The sequence below is a fragment of the Vespula vulgaris genome, chromosome 4, assembly GCF_905475345.1.
Source record: "Vespula vulgaris chromosome 4, iyVesVulg1.1, whole genome shotgun sequence".
NCBI lineage: Eukaryota > Metazoa > Arthropoda > Insecta > Hymenoptera > Vespidae > Vespula > Vespula vulgaris.
The window spans coordinates 2,921,319-2,940,226 of record NC_066589.1 but is presented as its reverse complement, the minus strand read 5'-3'; the positions used below and the strand labels follow the sequence as shown (position 1 = coordinate 2,940,226).

The window sequence follows — 18,908 nt, the reverse complement described above, 5'->3', positions numbered from 1 at the left end:
AGAGAGAATGAGCTACACGATCTGATTTCTCTCTCTCTCTCTCTCTCTCTCTCTCTCTCTCTCTCTCTCTCTCTATCTATCTATCTATCTATCTATCTATCTATCTATCTATCTATCTATCTATCTATCTATCTATTTCTATTTATCTTAGGCTCTATGATTATTCTCCTCTTAATACCCGTTTACTCGTTGTTACTTTAGACTTGAATACACCATAGTTAACCCATTGTCTTCCGAAATGGTATTCTATCTTTAATCTCTTTCGCTTCAATGTATTGATAAGATATTAGGCGTTCAAAAAATATGTACTTATAAATGTTGAAATTCGAAACTTGTATGCACTGTTTTTTGTACTTGTTCATTTTCTATTTAAATGCTAATTGAAAAGTTCCAAGTTGAAGTTTCTTGTGAAGTTCTTACATAGTTTAGATTTTGCTATATAATGAACGATCCTGCGAAAGGTCGGATTAAACATCAAAGAATTTCGACAAAAAACTCTTTACTTCAAGTTTTATCCATTTACATCGTGCTGTAAGATCGCAGATACTTTGTCATTTATATTGAAGTCGTTGAGAGTTTGAAGAAAAAGAAAAAATAAATAAATTCAATCACCGTAAAAGATTAATTAACTGAAGCGAGTCTAAAGTAGTTTCAAATTAATCGTTGGGTTTTCTTAATTTCTTGTAAAAAAATTTCTCTTTTTCTTCCTCGTCGTTAAACAAAAACTCTCTTGGAAGATTCTAATTCTTGGAGAAATTATGCGAAGGAAAGGACCATGCCTAGTCGGTAGTTGGAGTACACACTTGAATTAAGATATCCTAACAAAGGCACTTTTCTATTGCCTCTATTTCTATTCTACTACTTCCACTTGTATCGCCACCTACCCTCACTGCACCTTCGTTGCTTTTCTTCGTTGGAAATAAATTACAGAAGAGTAAAAGAAGTTGGAACGAATCGAATTGATTGCCAGACAAAGAAAAAAGAACGAAAGGAATATATATATATATATATATATATATATATATATATATATATATAAAGAAAAATAATAAGAATAAAAAAAAAGAATAAAATGACGAGATCGATTTATAATTCTCCATCTAGCTACTCTTCGTATCTCTCACGATCACCTGATCTTTCAACCATCCTCCCTTTCAATCCCTCCTCCCTCTCTTCTCTCTCGCTCTCTCTCTCTCTCTCTCTCTCCCTCCCTCTCTCTGTCTCTGTCTCTCTTTTATCGCAGAACACGAGCGTACCTTATACTCTTCTTCGTTGACACTCGTCATCCACCCCATGCCGATGTCGTCATTCGCACGCATTTTCATTCGTCGCTCGTGTCAATTGCTTCGCTTTCGTGCCTTTCGTTTATTTCTCTGTCGCTCTATCTACTATACCTATCCATCCCCCTGTCTTCCTCTCTGTTTCTCCCTCTTATACAAACGAAATTCGGAGTTTAGAAGTGCCTTTATTATACGTCCACGCTTCGGCTTATCCACCCGATCGGAAAGTAAATTCGTTTTCCCATCAAGTTTCACTCATTTCTCAAGCATAATCAATAATATTTGTTAATATATACGTTCAATAGTACGAATAAAATTAAAAAATTAATCATCATTTTTGTACTTTTTCTTTTTCCTATTAAAAAAATGTTATCTTTGTTTGTTTGAAAAGAGAAAGAGAGAAAGAAAGAAAAAAAGAAAGAAAGAAAAAGAACGAAAGAAATTTAAAGAAAGAAGACCGATAAAAGTTAAATTTCTTTCTTTCGCATATGCCCGAGGGAATCAGATCAGAGTAAAATTGCACGAACCCTTCTCGAAATACAAGAGGAATACCGTTTCCGAAATGAAAGACGAAAAACACTCGTGTTCACTACTATAATGTGCTCCCTTTTATGATACGTTGCGTTGGCCCTCACCGAAGGGCAAGCCCCGTTGTATAATGGCTCGCTTTTTCTTCAGGTACGGCTAGACGTTTGAGAGGGCGATGAGGAGGATGATCCTTTTATATATACATACTCTATACACACATATACACATATACATTCGTATAAAAAAAACGAGAGAAAAAGATTCAAAAAGAATTAAAAAAAGCATAGGGCAGGCATATCAGTCGCTTCGATTTCCTAATACCCAAGCATTTAACCTTTTCGCGTGAGAAGAAAGCTTTGCTACCTCCTACCGATGATCTTTTCTCTTTCGAAAATTCTCAAGAGACCAAAATTTGAAAGGGCGAGTCATTCACTCTTCGTTCTTTCATAAGTGTGTTGTGTATATATATAAATCATTCGTTTCAAAGGAATACATATGATGACACGCAAAGAGTTCGTTTTAAAAGAAGATAATAACAATAGTAGTTCTCCTCTGATACTTTTTCATATCGAAAGCAAAATTAAAATAATATATCCTGTATATGTGTATCTATAGTTAAAAACGTAATAAGAAATGTTGATAGTATTATATTACCGCAAAGTTCAAATAAAATTTGTACAACAATTCATCTTTAGGATTTAACAAAATATTTGCCACTAATCTATTCCCTGATTAATTGATCAGTATACTTCATTATCTCTGCATTAAGTGCGTACGCCATACTTGGTAGCAAACGTATCGTAATTCCTGTGTGAATAGGGTTCGGGACCCTATCTACCAGCGTATTATGTATATATACTTACATAAGTACTGTATATACATGAGTGAGACAGGAAGGGGGTTTATTCTTCTATGTTACCCTCGGAATACGGCAGTGTCGGCTACGAGGACGACATTTTAATAAGAGCTTCGTAATGCATATAATTCCGCAGGCACGACGGGTTATGCATTCGTCCGCGTTGAAATTTCACGCGCACGCGAGCACAGAATGGACGGATACACAGTACACTGCTTCGAAATGATTCTCTTCTCTTCTTAATACATACATATACGTATTTGTGTATATGTATGTATGTCTGTGTGTGTCTCAAATACAGAAGCTACATTTACGCCTCGATATTGCATTCCTTTCCTTTGACGTTGAGAGGATATCAATTATTATTATTAATATCATTATCTGAATGCTGGCACACGATAGGAAACGTGGAAATCATTTTCCTAGAGAACTAGAGGGAGAGAGGGAGAGAGAGAGAAAAACAGGGACGGTGGAATTTTCCTCGCTTGGAATTTAACGGTTAATGCGATAAACTTCCGAGCCGAGTCACTGTGAATTTATCGAAGTGTCATAAATCGAATGAGATTCTATATTGAAAGTAGGTATCTTGAATGTCAATACTATAAATCGTTCGGCAAATTTATTGAGCAAACTTTAATACATAATTAGATGATTTTAATATTTTAACTGCGGATAAGAACAATAATAAATGATCGTTTAGAAAATTTTTATCATAATAATACTTGCGAATATGCAGAATGATTTAACTATCAACTTTCGTTAATTATCTCTGTACATTTGAACTTCATTATTAAATTACATATACATAACTGTATTTTAAATATAACATTAAATATAAATTAAATGATATTAGTAAAGAAAAAGAACCTTGTATTTCCTCTGAAAAGGAATACTTAAATAAAAAAATATCAAGGGACGAACCAATTTCGAAAGACTAATCGCTGCACTATGGTATCCAGCATCCATTTGAGGATTAACCAACAAGGATCGTCTGTGTATTAATAAATCGAGAGAGCACAGTATAGTCATCATCATCAAGGATTATCAAGGGTTGGTTTGTTAAAAATAATTGCTATAGACTAGCAGAGTTGAGGTGCTTCCTGAACTTACCAACAATGTAAATGAGGAAGCGCGAGAGAGAGAGAAAGATAGAGAGAGGGAGAGAGGACAGAACGATTGCGAATAAAGCTATAATATCGAACTCGTTCGGCCCTCTTGTGCACGTGCACGACCATTGAGTTTATATATGGTAATGCCTGAAAGACTCGGCTTTCTCTGTGGTAGGTGGTGGAAACGTAGCTCGACTGACCGCTCGTTAAAAAGTTTAACCGTCCGTTTATTAGTACGAGAGTGCGTTCCAAGGGTGGGATGAAATGTAGCTAGAGTCTTAGCCAACTTTCTCTCTCTCTCTCTCTCTCTCTCTCTCTCTCTCTCTCTCTAACTCACCCTCTAACCTCTTCTCTTGGTTGCTCCAGGCATAAGTGCTTCTCAACATTTTACCTACGAACGATAGCATAACATTTCCTTATCGTATTATATATATATATATATATATATATATATATATATATAATTTAATTTAATGTGTAATTATAGACAGTATACATATATATTTATCTATGATTAATCTACGACGTATGTCATAAAATTCAATAGTTTAATCGATTTTATATAAGCAATATGTTTTTATTACTTTATGCACTTTTGTGTGTACTTTATTTCGCAAATCACGGTTTATTACAAGTTGCTTTTTTCGTTTCTTATTGTGAATGGATTGTAAAGAGAGGTTTAGAATTATAGGGAGTAACAAAGCTAAGCGTTCAGTCTTTTGTCTCTGTTCGAATGGACAAAAGGGTGGAACTTACGTGGGGTTAATTTATAGAGTCAGGGATAGATATGAATGGTATATAGGGTGATTAGTTCTTATCAACGTATGAATACTGACTTTACTGTGCCTGTATTAATTTGTTTATATTACTTTTGTTAATATCATGAATTATAATACATATGTATATAATTACGATTTATTGTAACAATGTCTTATATATAATATATATAACTTGAGTTCAAAATGATCACTTATGGTAAAATCTCTATTATCTAAACTTTTTCTCTTTCTCTCTCTCTCTCTTGTACTAATCATTAGAGTAAGATATTAGTAGCCGAGAATAAGCATTATGCGATTATCGTATTGAGCAGTCGCTCAATGAGTTTCCTACGAGTGGCGTTGCGTCTAACTTTCAAGTGGTGTTATAGAAACGGAATATGGTATAGCTTCTTAACTAGAGTGTCCTCCCCACGCTTAGGATGTACCTTCGAGTGGGTAATGCTTAGAATAACGGGCTCCTTAAAGAACATATTGAAGGAGATAAGGAGAAATAAAGGGAGAGAATGTTACTCTTTAGATGAAATATTTAGATGAATTATTAATAATACGTTTCATACATTTTTAATTTTGCTATCTAAACTTGACCAACTGATCGAGAAAGGAAATGTGTGTAAACATTTTTCCTTTTATATAATAATGACACTAAATTCAATCGTTATCGTGTCATATCATATATCTGTATTTCTTAAATCTTATTTTACTTTTCTCGTTACAAAATTAAGTGTTAACTCATATCTGATGATTAATGTTCGTTAAGTATTTGTTTATTAAGTAATTGTACTTAGTTCAATTTACTGTAAATTTCATGTTATATTAATATTTGTTTAGATGTATAAAAAAGAATTAGTTAATAGAGGTTTGATTCTCGTGTTCATTACTGGCTTTTGGGTTAGAACGAGCTTAATTGGAGAAAACTATAAAAATAGCCAATCAAAATATTTCTTTTCAGGCTCGAAGAGAACGAGACTTTCCGATCATACCAAAGGAACGATATTAGCCGGGGATGATACGGGAAACGAAGATGATCGTGAATCAGATTCAGGTGGCGAGCTTCGTGCCAATCATCCACTTGGTAAGAGGCTTGTATCTGTGATCTTTTTTCGTTGTTATCGTAAATGAAGATATCGTAAAAATATTTCTTTGATATTTTATTTAATCGATTTACTTCACAACGGTTTAATTCTCTGTAATCGTGAATAATGTTCTATATAAATATTTATGTAGCTGATTCATGATATATGTACGATTTTTAATTGGAATTATAAAAATTTAGCAGACTGGCTCACTAAATGAAGTTCTGCAATATTATCTTATTTACTGTCAGAATGACGTCTGTACGTTCAAGAACGCAATAAATTCTAAACATCAAGCATAATATAATAAATGTGCATCTTAGCGTTATAAAAATTCAATAGACTCTTTCATAAAGCTACATAAAATTTTTTAATATAATCCTTTAATTGTTTATATGATGTGCAAATAGTATGCTATACGTTCGTTTATAATTAGAGTCGTAAAAATTTAATATATAAATTCATTTATATAAATGGAATACAATGAAATGAAGTTGTGCAATATAATCTTTTAATTATCCTGGTAATGTAAATATGATCAACGATGCAATAAATTTGCAACATCATACAAACAAAGAGGGAGAATAGAATGAAAGAAATTTAGAGCGCAGGCACGTTATTTTCGAGTCAAGCCCTTTGATTCCGCAAATATGACAGATAGATGCCGTTAAAATTTGAAGTGAAAAGCTCGCCATGCTAGCTAAGTAAAGTTTTCACAATTCGATCAGCACACAAATGTTCTTCAAATACTCATACACGTTCGCTGGACCAACACTCGTTTCTGCCATTCTCGCGGCCTTCACGAGGCTGCAGGATTGGCGGGTACGTGAGTTTGCGCCAATCTCGTCGGCCTACCTCCTCCAATAGCAAATTCCCTTGATACTGTAGCAATCCTCTCTCCAAACAAGTGGAGATCCCGTCGAGCTACTCCTCTTTCTCGAGTTCCCACCTTCGTGGTAAACCTTGGCACTCCCATTACACTCCCTATTCGTCTCTGAAGATCGTTCTACCCCTTGTCGTTGCTGAGAAAAGAACAAGTATAAAAGGGTTCAGACTAGTCGTGTCTTTGTTCAGGTATTTTATGAAATAGTATATCTTCAAATAGTTCCCGCGTTACAATCAACCGATACGGTTTTGTAGTTTGTTTTTCTTTCTCTTTTTTTTTTATTTTTGTAATATGATTTTTAATATTCGTCGATATTGAAACCTTTTTATTGTAAACATTCATTTTTACAAAAAGTGAAATATTTGGAGTGTAAGAAGTCTAAGGATTTTTACAATTTCTTATAGACGTTTTATAACGGTATTTTTAATTATCCTCGAGAGTTATTACCTAGTCACATCAATTATTTATGTGATGATTGTCTAATTTTTATGACGTAATAAGTGTTTAATATTTATTCATTTAATTTGGTTATTTGAAGTGTACTTATTTCTTTAGATTATGAGACAAATTTGTGTATCATACAATCCATTTATCATATACTATTTCAATTTGTATATATATATAGTATATTTTCCATTATCTTTGAAAATAAATATATACACATTGTGTTCAATTTAATTTGATCATCTGAAAAGTGCTTGTATCTTTTGATTAAGAAAAAAATCCTGTGCATTAGGTAAATTCTTCTTTTAGATAATTGTTTGTTGTTTTTGAAATATGATAAATTGTTTCAAATATAATGTAAGTCTAATATGCATTATGCGTTATATATCATTCAGTGTTAATAATCCAACTCATTTGTGTTTCTCGTTAAAAGTTGTTTCTAGCCCAGTCGATAGTCAAGACGCCGAAATAGCAAGAATGCGTACAAATAGTCTGAACGATTCTGAGGAAGGAAGTCCAGAGCCAGGTTCTTCGAGTCCCACGCATACACCACCCTTAACGCCTGCACTTACACCACAAAGAGAAAGTACACCAGCTCCGGAAAACCTCAGCTTGCGTAAAAGCGGAAGTCCGCCACAGACACAGCAAACTCCACAGGCGGTCGATCTCGTGCAACCCAGACCAAGTCCGCCATTAGCCTCACTAGCAGTGAGTTTAATACATTTCTTAAATTTGATTATGTCAAAAATAATACGAATCATTTATTTTAATGTCATTCATTCGTTTATATATATATATATTTATTTTACTTACTTTTTAATATTACTTACATTTTGAAGTAATATTAATTTATTATGTTTATTTATTGATTTTTTGTAATTAAAAGTTGCGCCTAGAAGTAGATATCCTATTTTTTAGTTGATAATGTTGCCTACAAATATCGTATATCGGTAAACAATTCGTGTAACCTTCTTAGATATTAAAAAATCTTTCAATAGTATACAAATCATTTATATATAAATTATTGCATGTTACAAGGATTTTAACAAATTTCTTAGCGTTTGTAAGCAACATTATCAAGTATGGAGTGATATCTGTCTTCAAGAACAATATTTATAATTACAAATCATAAATTCTTTTTCTATATTTTAATAAAATGTTTAGTTAAACAAAAATGTTTAGTTAAATAAATTGAAATAACCTTGGTTTGTTATTCATTAACTTCCCTTTAAGTATTTTCAATAAATTTTTTTAGGAAAATCCGTATTCTATGCTTCAGGCCGCAGCAACGTCGGTCCATTTTCCTACTTATGCACCACTTTATGGACCAGCGGTCAGTTCTTTGTACTGTTCCCCCACAATTTATCAACATCAACATCATCCAAACGTACACGAACCACGAGAAATTCAAATGCAAATGCAAATGCAAAATATTCAACAACCTTGTGGTATACAAGTCCAACAGCAACAACAGCAGCAACAACAACAACAACAACAACAACAACAACAACAAAGATCGCCAGTCGATGTTCTTCTTCGCGTATTTCCTGGACGACGTCGAGCCGATGTGGAAGCCCTATTACATCGATATAAAGGTAAGTTCTAAAATGTTTACGTAAGTTTCGTTTTTTCTCGTCTTACTCTTTATTTTCAGAACAAAATAAAAGCTTATCCTATTAGATATATAATTATTAAATCGATACATGTAAATAATATATTTCTTAAATCGATCGTAAACTTTATCATCCAATCAATTCTACAAAATCAATATATATTTGGAATAAAGCTTCTGTCAAAGCAATGAAATGTAGATCATAATGGAAAAACTTTCTAATTAAACGAGAAAAATTAGAAAAAAGAAACTATGAAGTAAAATTGTATACCACTAGGTGATGTGGTATCAGCGATGGAAGTGCTAGTCTGTGAGGATAATCTTCAACCAAAGTCAGCGTTCTCACCATTGGCGGGTGCCTTGGCTTCAGCAGCAGCTGCTTCGGCATCAGTTTCGGCAGGCTATACGACACGCAGTGCTTACTGTACCACACCGATCCCATCAACGAGACATAGATTTCTCGCAGCACCTTACGCTGGTACTGGTTACCTTCCAACCGTGATAAAACCACCGAATCAAAGTCTTCACGCCAATGGTACAGGTGATGCCTATCGAGAAACATCACCGGATGACGCCAGTGATAAGACCAGTTATTCCGAGTGACCTGAACAAGAGAGGACCACTGTTTGGTCATATTTGCAGTAGTCGAGGATATCTTTCGGCCGCCATTTTCTCCGAGAAGAACACAAGCTACCTAGGCTATTAATAAAAGTCAAAAAGGAGAGCTGTTATTTTAAAAGCTAAACGGTAAATGAATTACATATTATCGTTCTCTCCATTCAATTTTCTTCCTACTCGGACTCGATACCAATATGGCGGTTCTAGAAAAATCACGTCCTATCCATTAAAATTAATTTTTTTTCTCACAAGTTTCTGATAAACATAAATCATCGTTATTATCATCCGAATGATATTTTTATTTTCACAATAATATTATAAACGATACGTACTTTACGTAATATCGGAAAATGAAGAAGTTACTTTGAATTTTCCATTCACGTTTGTTGCACTTTAAAATTAAGTTACTCGCATTCAGTAAGAGACAGAGATTTTAAGGGACGCATGGTTTGACGTGAATGAAGACTAAGAAGGGGTGACCACCCTTTCGTATTTGTCCGCGACACTGAACCTAATGCGCGCACAAAATCGACTGCCTGTTTACGGCGAGCTGATTTTAAATCGTACGGAGATCTCCACCCGACATCAAAGGGATTAGAATTGCACGTAGGAAAGCCGGTTTTATCCGTACCAATGTCAGAAACAGTTGCGAACTAGTTAATTTCGATAAGATACTTTGACAAGTAACCGATAAAATTCTTTCCAAAAGGATCATTTGTCAAAGAAATCTTATTTTTATTAACAATGATCACTAGAGAAATTTATTATTTTTAAAGATTTTTATTTCTCGCGCAAACGGCTGCAAAAAAAATATGAGAAAAAGACTTTTATACGATCCTATTTCTTATCGCTTAAAAGAACATAATTAGAAATAATAATTTTGTTAAATAAAATGAGCTTTCTTTGATCTAGCATAACAACAACGATTCGATGAACATATATTCCGTTCATAAAATGAATTATCTTCAAATGAACCCGATACGATTACGTCTGGATGTGCACATGACAATCCACCCGAGTAAAGCGATATATTATAACTTCCTGTCCACCCACTTACCCACAAACTCGCCATAATTTCTATGAGAATGAATTATTTCGTACTCAAGAAATAAAATGTTCACGGTGAAATCGTGAAGAGTTATGCGAAATATTCCGAGAATAAACGATCATCTTGAACGTCGTTCGATCATCTTAAACAAAGACGATCGAGAGAGAGAGAGAGAGAGAGAGAGAGAGAGAGAGAGAGAGAGAGAGAGAGAGAGAGAAGGAGAGAGAGAGAGAGAGAGGGAGAGGGAAAGAGAAAGAGAAATACTATATTATACATATAGATCGGTTCGTTATAAAGATTATTATACTTTATACATGTATAAAGAGAATGCGAACGTTACCGAGTACGCATATTCGTAAAATTAAAGTTTAATAAGTACGTATGTTGGATATATTAATAGGGCCAGAAATGAAGAATTGTAAATAATAATAAGCGTGTGTTGCCGATTGATTTTTGTTTCGAGGACGATCTTTAGATTCATTTTTGCGATTTGTCGCATGTAGTACGACGTTCTACAAGTTCGAACAGTATACGTGTTACGTACGTTTGATGCATGTGTCCGTGTGTATATGTATAATATGTACGCGTTTGAAAGAGAATGAAAGTAATAGAGAAAAAGAGAGAGAAAGAGACAGAGAGAGAGAGAGAGAGAGAGAGAGAGAGAGTGCGTCTGAGCATTCGAACGACGAGAATGTTATAACGTGTATCATTCGTTCATTTTTTTTCTGTACTTAATCCTTAGAATTTCGGCCGAGATCTCGTAGTAACGAGTTACAAGGTATTGCGTGTAACCTATCAATTAAACGCCCTTCCTATCCGATAAAATTGCTAAGAATAGAAAAAAGATAAAAGAAGGGAGAGAGAGAGAGAGAGAGAGAGAGAGAGAGAGAGAGAGAGAGAGAGAGTGCAATAGGAAGAAGGCGTCAAAACGTTTATCGAATATTCTTGAAAAAAATGGAAAAAATGCAGTAAAAAAAAAAAATTATGAAAAGTTGATGACCATGTACACTCGTTATACATACATAATACATGTTTCACGACGAGACGCGCGGCGCCATAATTATGTATCTGCAATATACTTAGATTATACTTCTCCGTCTATACGGCCTCGAACGCACGTCGTACTTTGTAGTTACCAATAAATATGTTACGGGAAATAAAAAAAAAAGAAAAAAAAAAGAAAAAACAGCAAAAAGGGATGTATAGATCGGAAGTAAAGTGAATAAACATGATATTGATACTCAATATGAATGAGTTGTAAGTGATCTTTTTTTTTTCTTTTCGAATCTTTAATTCGTTATAATCTTCGATAAGGTAAGTGTACGGTTTCTTTTTCTTATTTTTCTTTATCTCCTTCATAGTTGTCTTCTTTAATTTTTGTCTTTTTTATTCATTTTTGCCTTCTTTCTTTTTGGCATTTTCTTTCACATGAAATCTTCATAATTTTCATTCTTCTTTCTCTTTATAAAAGTAAATATATAAAAATTAAAAGAATAATTCGTCTCTGCGTACCTCTTAAAGAATTCTTAAATTCGTTTTCTTTCAAATGCAATAGTCTCCCTTTTCTTTTTAGCTCGACTTGCTCAAAGGTTAACACAGAATGACGGGAAAAGAATGTTCGCGTAATTCGAATAACTTAGGTGCGTGTCTCCGAAGCATAGAAAGAAACAGGAAGAGAGAGAGAGAGAGAGAGAGAGAATGAGAAAGAAAGAGAGAGAGAGAGAGAGAGAATGAGAAAGAAAGAGAGAGGAGTGAGGGAGAAAGAGAGAGAGAAATTAGCCGATAAGGAACGCCACGTGAACGTGACTTTTTGAACGACCCTCGTGCAAGCAAACGGCGACGAATTACGCGCGAGTTTCCGTGAATAGTTTATGCCGTGTAGAAAACCGCTTTAATATGACAAAAGAATAGTGAGTAAGAGAAAGAGAGAAAGAGAGAGAGAGAAGTTGAGAATGAGAAAATGAGAGGGTGAGAGGGTGAAATAGAAAGGAAGGGAACGAAAATTAATATATAATGTAGCGTTGAAGTAGTATATGCGGTATCATAATTTCTTTTTCTACCATGCAACCAGGAACAGAATAAGGGTGGGTTCCAGTTGCTACGCCACCACTTTTTTCCTTTCTTTTATTTTTTCTCTCTTTCTCTCTCTAACTCCCTTTCTCACTTTACTCCACAACGTTCAACGCGAGAGTAAAACGGGTATAGTCTCGCCTCAGAGGAATATAATCGACTGAACCTATTAGCGACACACGTTCCAGCATTACCATACCGTTTCTATATACATACACACACACATATATATATAGATAGATAGATAGATAGATAGATATAGCTAAGTATTGTCATCAAGAACGAAAGACGTTTGGATGCATCTGCCAGATATTGCTTTTGGCCGTAACGCTAAAAGATTTCCATGCAAATCGTCTTAAGAGCAACGCCTACGTTCGTTCTTTCTTCATCGTTCTTAACAACACAAGTCTAAAACTACTTATTTTTTTATTTTTCTCTCTTACTATATATTTCTTTATTTATCTCATTTTCTCAGTCTTACTCTAAATGATCGGTCGATCATATTAGTGATATAATATTCTTGAAACTTTCGATAATGCTCAGTTAATTATTTCGATATTATTATTATCAGTTGACAAATGATAAATAATAATCGAAATAATGGGATAATATCGACAGTAGGATATTATATATATATTCGTTCATCGAGATCTTATAATATGATTCTGTTCTCTTTGATTCCTTTCTTTCTTTCTTTTATTTCCTTTATCTTTTTCTCATTCTTTTGCTTTCTCATTGTCATTCGGAACGCGTGGAAAGTAAGGAGAAACGAGCTTGGTCTTACCTTTTCCGATAAGAAAGAGAGAGAGAGAGAATAGTTCATCATTGATTTATATAATCTGTACGATTCATTAACGACAAATTCTGTATATCCCGGACCAATTCCACGATGGCGCAATCAAGGTGGCATCGAGAAAGGCATTTCTCGCCCTCGACTCAAACTACCAACAAGTATTTCAATATCCGCTCCAATATATTCCTATCGACCCTATAAGCGTATGTGCGGTTATATTGGATTTTCCATCTACCCTTCCACTAACCCCGACTCCTTTCTCTCTCTCTCTTTCTCTCTCTCTCTCTCTCTCTCTCTCTCTCTCTCTCTCTCTCTTTCTCTCTTCTCTCTTTTTCTGTCTCACTTTCTCTCACTGAAATAGTGGATAGGTACGTGCCAACACAATCGTGTCCTTTCGTGTATATCGATGTAGAATCATTGACTATCTTCGTTTTATCTATTACATTGAGATTTATACATTCTAAGATAAGAAAGAAACCCTTTTTGCCTAAACTTAGAAATTAATGTAAATTAAAGCGACAATATTTTCTTTTTCTTTTTATCTCGTTTTCTTTTGGCGAATAATAATGTAAAACGAAATGTATAATTGTCTTTATTATTCTGAAAGAGTGAGAATTAATATGGAAATAATTTTATTGTAAGTATTGATGTATTGTAGGTAAATTTCTTTTTTTCTTTTTTAAATTATTAAATGCTTTATATTAAAGTAAAAAAATTATATTTCAGAATACAAATAAAATTTTAATTAGTTTATTCAAAAAGAATATGACAATGAAATTAATATCACGAATTATGAGAATTCATAACATAAGAATTCCGAATAAAATTATAATGATCACAATATCGAGCAAAATAAATTCTTAAGCAATTTACAAATAATGGCGTTATTTTATGAAGATAAAAAATTGTAAATACAAAGAAGAGAAAGAATCAAAAACTAGATCGATTAAGGTAATCTGTTGGAAAATCAATCTATTTTATGTTGATCCGTGTGTTTAGTGTATATATGTATATATGAAACTATTCAACCCCCGGAAAAGGGATTACGCGAAACAATTTTCAAACTCGATAATATTAATGTCTAACAATGGGCGTGCTAAATTGAAATACAGACAATTCGGTATTGTCCCGATCACCCTTCTCATACAACCGTACGAGAGAGAGCGCGCGCGGGCATAGGCGTGTATGCGACGTATTCATGCACAAATCGCCTACTAATCTCCGTTTCATTGATGTGTCCGCATTACTCTCTCTCTCTCTCTTTCTCTCTCTCTCTCTCTCTCTCTCTCTTCTCTTCTCTTCTCTTCTCTTCTCTTCTCTTCTCTTCTCTTCTCTTCTCTTCTCTTCTCTTCTCTTCTCTTCTCTTCTCTTCTCTATCTCTTCTCTTCTCTTCTCTTCTCTATATCCTAGTATAATTGTATTGAACGAGACGAATGCACGTTGAGGGTGAGTGTGAGAGTGCGGTGATAGTGTTGGTAGCGATGCTGATGGGGTGAGATGGGGGAGGCGAAGGCGCGAGAAACGACATATAAACGAAATATTAATTAAATTGACGAATATCTCTGTCCCTTCCTGCTTTCTCTATCTTTCCATTTATTTGTCCTATGTATCTCACTCCAAACCAACCCCCCAATCTTCCTTTTTCTATACTCTACCTCGACGCACATTCTTGTTTATTTCTCTTTTCCGTTTGTCGTTTATTTATTATGCATTTTACGCATCACGTATTAATAATATCTATGTATGTATGTATACGGATATGTATATGTATATGTACCGAGATATAATTTTGTATACGTACTTGTGACGCAATAGAACTAAATTAAATCAGTTATCTTTTTTCTTTCTTTCTTTTTTTTTTTGAAAATAATAAAACTGGATAATTAAAGAGAGTGTAAAAAGAAGATAAATTTTCTATGTTTTCTAATGATTTAAACCGTTCTTTATAGTCAGGTAGTATTGTTCCTCGATAAGTAAAGGATATAAAGAGAAAGAAAAAAAAAAGATGATGGAGGCAGTCCTAGCGGGTATTGTAATGTAAGTAATAGGAAGGGAGACAAAGGGAACGAAATACTGTCGGGGTGTCACCCTGGCAAACACTCCGGTAGACCACCGCGTCTAAACCCAAAGACGACGAAGAGAGAGTTTAAACTTTTAAGGAAAGTCTTCACTTTTGTCCCGTCGAAAGTTTTTCAAATTATGGCCGTGGTGCGGAGAGAAAGGTTGGTCGGATAAAGTCCCGAGATTTATATCTCTCCTCGCCAAGGTTATGAAGCTGAACTTTCTGCCAGAGAAGGAACGGGAGCGAGGAAGTAATAGGGAATTTTCGCGCGGAGCTTGTACTATAATTAAGCCGCTTTTCTAATGGAGATCGATGGGTAAATTAGCGCAAACTTTGCTCCGCCACAAACATATTTCCTTATTTTTTTTTATTGTTCACGTCATTAGAATTAGAGCTTTTTTTTACAAAGAAAACGATGAACTTCGTTCGTTCGTTCTTCGTTGTAATTAATTGATTATTGTAAAAAGAAAGGGATCTAATTTTATTCTAACTTCGATGTGAATTTTAAAAAGATATTACTTACAGCAAATTGTCAATATAATTTTGTAATAGTCCGAACAATTATTTTGTTTTTAAATAATTTGTTTATATCATAGAATCTTACCGATTGATCACGTAAAGCACTTGGTTTTTATTCATAAGTGGCGCTAGTTTAATAGTCTGTAATAACAGGAAAAATATTTAAAACTTATCATGTACGTGGATAATTTACCGACCGAGTATAGATGCCAATATCATCTATAAGACAGTGCCGCCATCTAACATTCTGAACGAGAATAAAGACAGAAATAATTGCAATCGATTTCATTTAAATTATTCTTAATATTATTTTGAATATTTCATAAATATTTTTTAAAAATCAATTCCATTAAAAATTTTAATTTTTACATTTATTACTTCTATTAATTAAAATTTTTTAACATTATTAAAAATTACCAAGTTATCGGGTAGAAATTTGATTACAATATGGTGATAATATCAGTACCATCTATTACCTGCAGTTTAAAGATTTAGATTGTATAAGTTTGGCTCCCTTGAAGTTTGACATTTGGTCAGCCTGCATGTACGTGTCCCTTCATATCCCGCTCTATTCCGCGTCTGTAACGGAGTGATATGAAAGCTGTTTGACGAGTCGTCAATCTTACCGAACCGTTAAATCTCACGTTCGGAGTCATGGAAGACGTTTTTCAAAACGGTAATTATTGTAACGAGGCGAATGCAAATATGAGCACTTCGGAGGCATCAAAAGAGGTACACATATATTTTTAACATGTATACGTGCGTGCTATATTTTATTCCAGCAAATCTATGTGTAAAATCAATACGTTCATTACCCTTCGCTCCATATAAAGTATAAACGTGTTATGTTTATTGAATGTGTATGTATATACGATATTGATTTTGTTGGTAGTCACTTCTTTCGGATTATACGGAGTTTTAAAAGATATTCATTGTGAAACACTTTGAGTTGTTAAGTATTATTAAGTATTATTTTCGATTAATTTTTATATAATTTAATTATATAATTTTTTTTCCTATTGAACGAAATTAACTGTATAATATAAATTAAAATTATTTATATGAAACTGTTATTTTAGGATTCCCTATTGGATCATATGGAAATTTCAATAATAGAAGCTGAAAAGCGACCTAATGGACCATTAAATTTAAGAGAATTCTATACTGTGTACCTTGTTGAAACCAAGTATGTATAAGGTTATTTATTCGACAACAAAATCATACGTATTGTAGAATATGTATTATAGTAGTTAAGATTTTGAAGCAAAATGCAAGTTAAAAGATGCATGCTTTTACAGAGTTACAGATTCTAATTTCAAGGGTGCTCTGAGTACTACAAGTTCTTTATGGAGACGTTATACTGATTTTGAATTATTAAGAACATACTTAGACATTGCATATCCATATATTGTTTTACCACCATTGCCAGAGAAAAGGGTATTATACGCATGGCAGAAAGTTACAACAGATACTTTTGATCCAGATTTTGTAGACCGACGAAGAGCAGGATTAGAGGTATGGCACTCATAATTCTAACTAATTTTATTGTTTTTTATTTCTTAATTAAATTTCGTTATTTTTCTTATTATACATAGAATTTCTTACTAAGAGTAGCATCTCATCCTGTACTTTCTCAAAATGAACACTTTATGGGATTTTTACAACAAAGGGAGGGTTGGAGGGAACATATTCAAGAGATAAGTGAGTAACAAATTACTTTACTGAAATTATCTTTCTATTTGCCATGGTGTTAAGTATAATCTGATTTTATCTTGTAGGTTATTTACGTTTAGCAGAGTCCAAGTTAAAAGCTCTCAGTGTAGCTGTTCGTTTAAGAAAACCAGATAAACGATTTGAAACATTAAAGAATTATGGAATTGAACTTCAGGTAAAGCTTTATTAGTTCAAATATTACGAATTTATCAAATATAATACTTCTAAAAGTATATAATATTTTTTAGAACAATCTCTGCAATCTTCTTAGAGTACGAGCTCGCCTTGTGGAAAAGCAATATAGTTTATATAAATTACATGCTAATTATGGCCGTGTGTTTAGTGAATGGAGTGCTATAGAGAAAGAAATGGGAGATGGTTTACAGGTAATAATAATTTTATGTACATGTATGATATCTTATTGTTAAAGTATGGCTGTTAAAATTTTTAAACAGATGCTGTTATGCACCTACAATATGAAAATGTATTAAAAATAATTAGATGATTGTAAGCACACTGCATTACAGCATATTTTCTTAGAAATCAGGCCATTACTTGGATTCATTAGCAGCTACAATTGATACCACACTTGAAGAAGAAGAACTGATAGCGGATCAATTGAAGGAATGGCTCTTTGGAGCTTCAGCTTTGCAAGCTGTAGTTAGACGAAGAGAAGCTTTACAGGTAGCTAGAGATGAAGCTCAGGATGCACTCATAGCTGCGTGCGAGCAAAAAGATAGAGTGATACAAGGTATATTTTATAAAATCGTGAATATATGTATATATATATATATAAAGCGTACAACATTTTAGTGTCTTATGAGAATGTATGATTATAATACACATGGAAAATGTACAGGAAAAGCAGGATTAATGTCCAGACTTTTTGGATCAGTCGATACCGAAGAAGTACGAGAGTTAAAAATTCTTCGTTTGGAGCATAGAATTACACAACAGAATGAGATCGTGAAACAAGTCGATGAAGATTTGAAGTATATACATATATATTTTCTTTTATCATTCTATGATTCTTAATTTATAGAATAAAATAATAATTATTAAACATATGTGCAGATCCTTTTCCAGTAAGGCTATGGTAGATATAGAAAGATTTCAACATCAAAAGGTCATCGATTTAAGAGAAACGTTGGCAGCTTATTGTGTTCTACAATTTAAACTAGCTAGAAAGGTAAGAGTTGTATCTGTATAAAATATTATGTATACATCAAAGAAAATTGATGATATTCATTTGTAAATTTATGTATTAATTACTTAATACTATTGTTACCACTAATTACAGAGTCTCCAAACTTGGCAGCATATTAAGGAATGTCTGGAAAGTATACCGTAAGTAAAAATAATTTCAAGGTGCGATTTCTAATCGATGTGAAAAAAATAATCATTCCAATTTTTTGTGCGATGTGTATATATATATATATATATATATATATATATATATATTTATACATATACATACACACACACATATATATTTCTATATTTATGGATTCACTGAAC

General features: G+C 33.4%; 2 protein-coding genes across 4 annotated transcripts in view; both read left to right on the top strand.

Moving 5' to 3' along the window:
* Positions 1-11,494, top strand: part of LOC127063141 (doublesex- and mab-3-related transcription factor A2) — a 35,633-nt gene extending 24,139 nt beyond the window's left edge. The window contains exons 3-6 of one of the 2 annotated variants that reach the window (XM_050992514.1): positions 5,502-5,624; positions 7,389-7,663; positions 8,211-8,550; positions 8,845-11,494. In XM_050992514.1, the coding sequence (XP_050848471.1) occupies positions 5,502-5,624; positions 7,389-7,663; positions 8,211-8,550; positions 8,845-9,170 (1,064 nt within the window). In that variant the 3' untranslated portion in view covers positions 9,171-11,494. The remainder of the gene's footprint in view (positions 1-5,501; positions 5,625-7,388; positions 7,664-8,210; positions 8,551-8,844) is intronic. The other variant, XM_050992515.1, reaches the window with a different exon arrangement.
* A 4,715-nt stretch (positions 11,495-16,209) lies between these two features.
* LOC127063142 (sorting nexin-4-like) lies at positions 16,210-18,860 on the top strand. Of its 2 annotated transcripts, none has more exons than XM_050992516.1 (10): positions 16,210-16,409; positions 16,757-16,863; positions 16,976-17,192; positions 17,273-17,378; positions 17,456-17,565; positions 17,639-17,776; positions 17,931-18,141; positions 18,250-18,382; positions 18,465-18,579; positions 18,691-18,860. In XM_050992516.1, exons 1-10 carry the CDS (start codon positions 16,332-16,334, stop codon positions 18,739-18,741), a joined length of 1,266 nt encoding a protein of 421 aa, XP_050848473.1. In that variant the 5' UTR covers positions 16,210-16,331; the 3' UTR covers positions 18,742-18,860. The 2 variants fall into 2 exon arrangements, with proteins under 2 accessions (XP_050848473.1, XP_050848474.1); XM_050992517.1 differs by lacking the exon at positions 16,210-16,409 and adding an exon at positions 16,578-16,628.
* Positions 18,861-18,908: the final 48 nt, after the last annotated feature.

Coding starts and splice junctions, on each gene's coding strand:
- LOC127063142 (XM_050992516.1), top strand. CDS start 16,332: ATGGAAGACGTTTTTCAAAACGGTAATTATTGTAACGAGGCGAATGCA. Junction 17,193..17,272: donor GACGAAGAGCAGGATTAGAG/GTATGGCACTCA, acceptor TATTATACATAG/AATTTCTTACTAAGAGTAGC. Junction 17,777..17,930: donor AAATGGGAGATGGTTTACAG/GTAATAATAATT, acceptor ATATTTTCTTAG/AAATCAGGCCATTACTTGGA.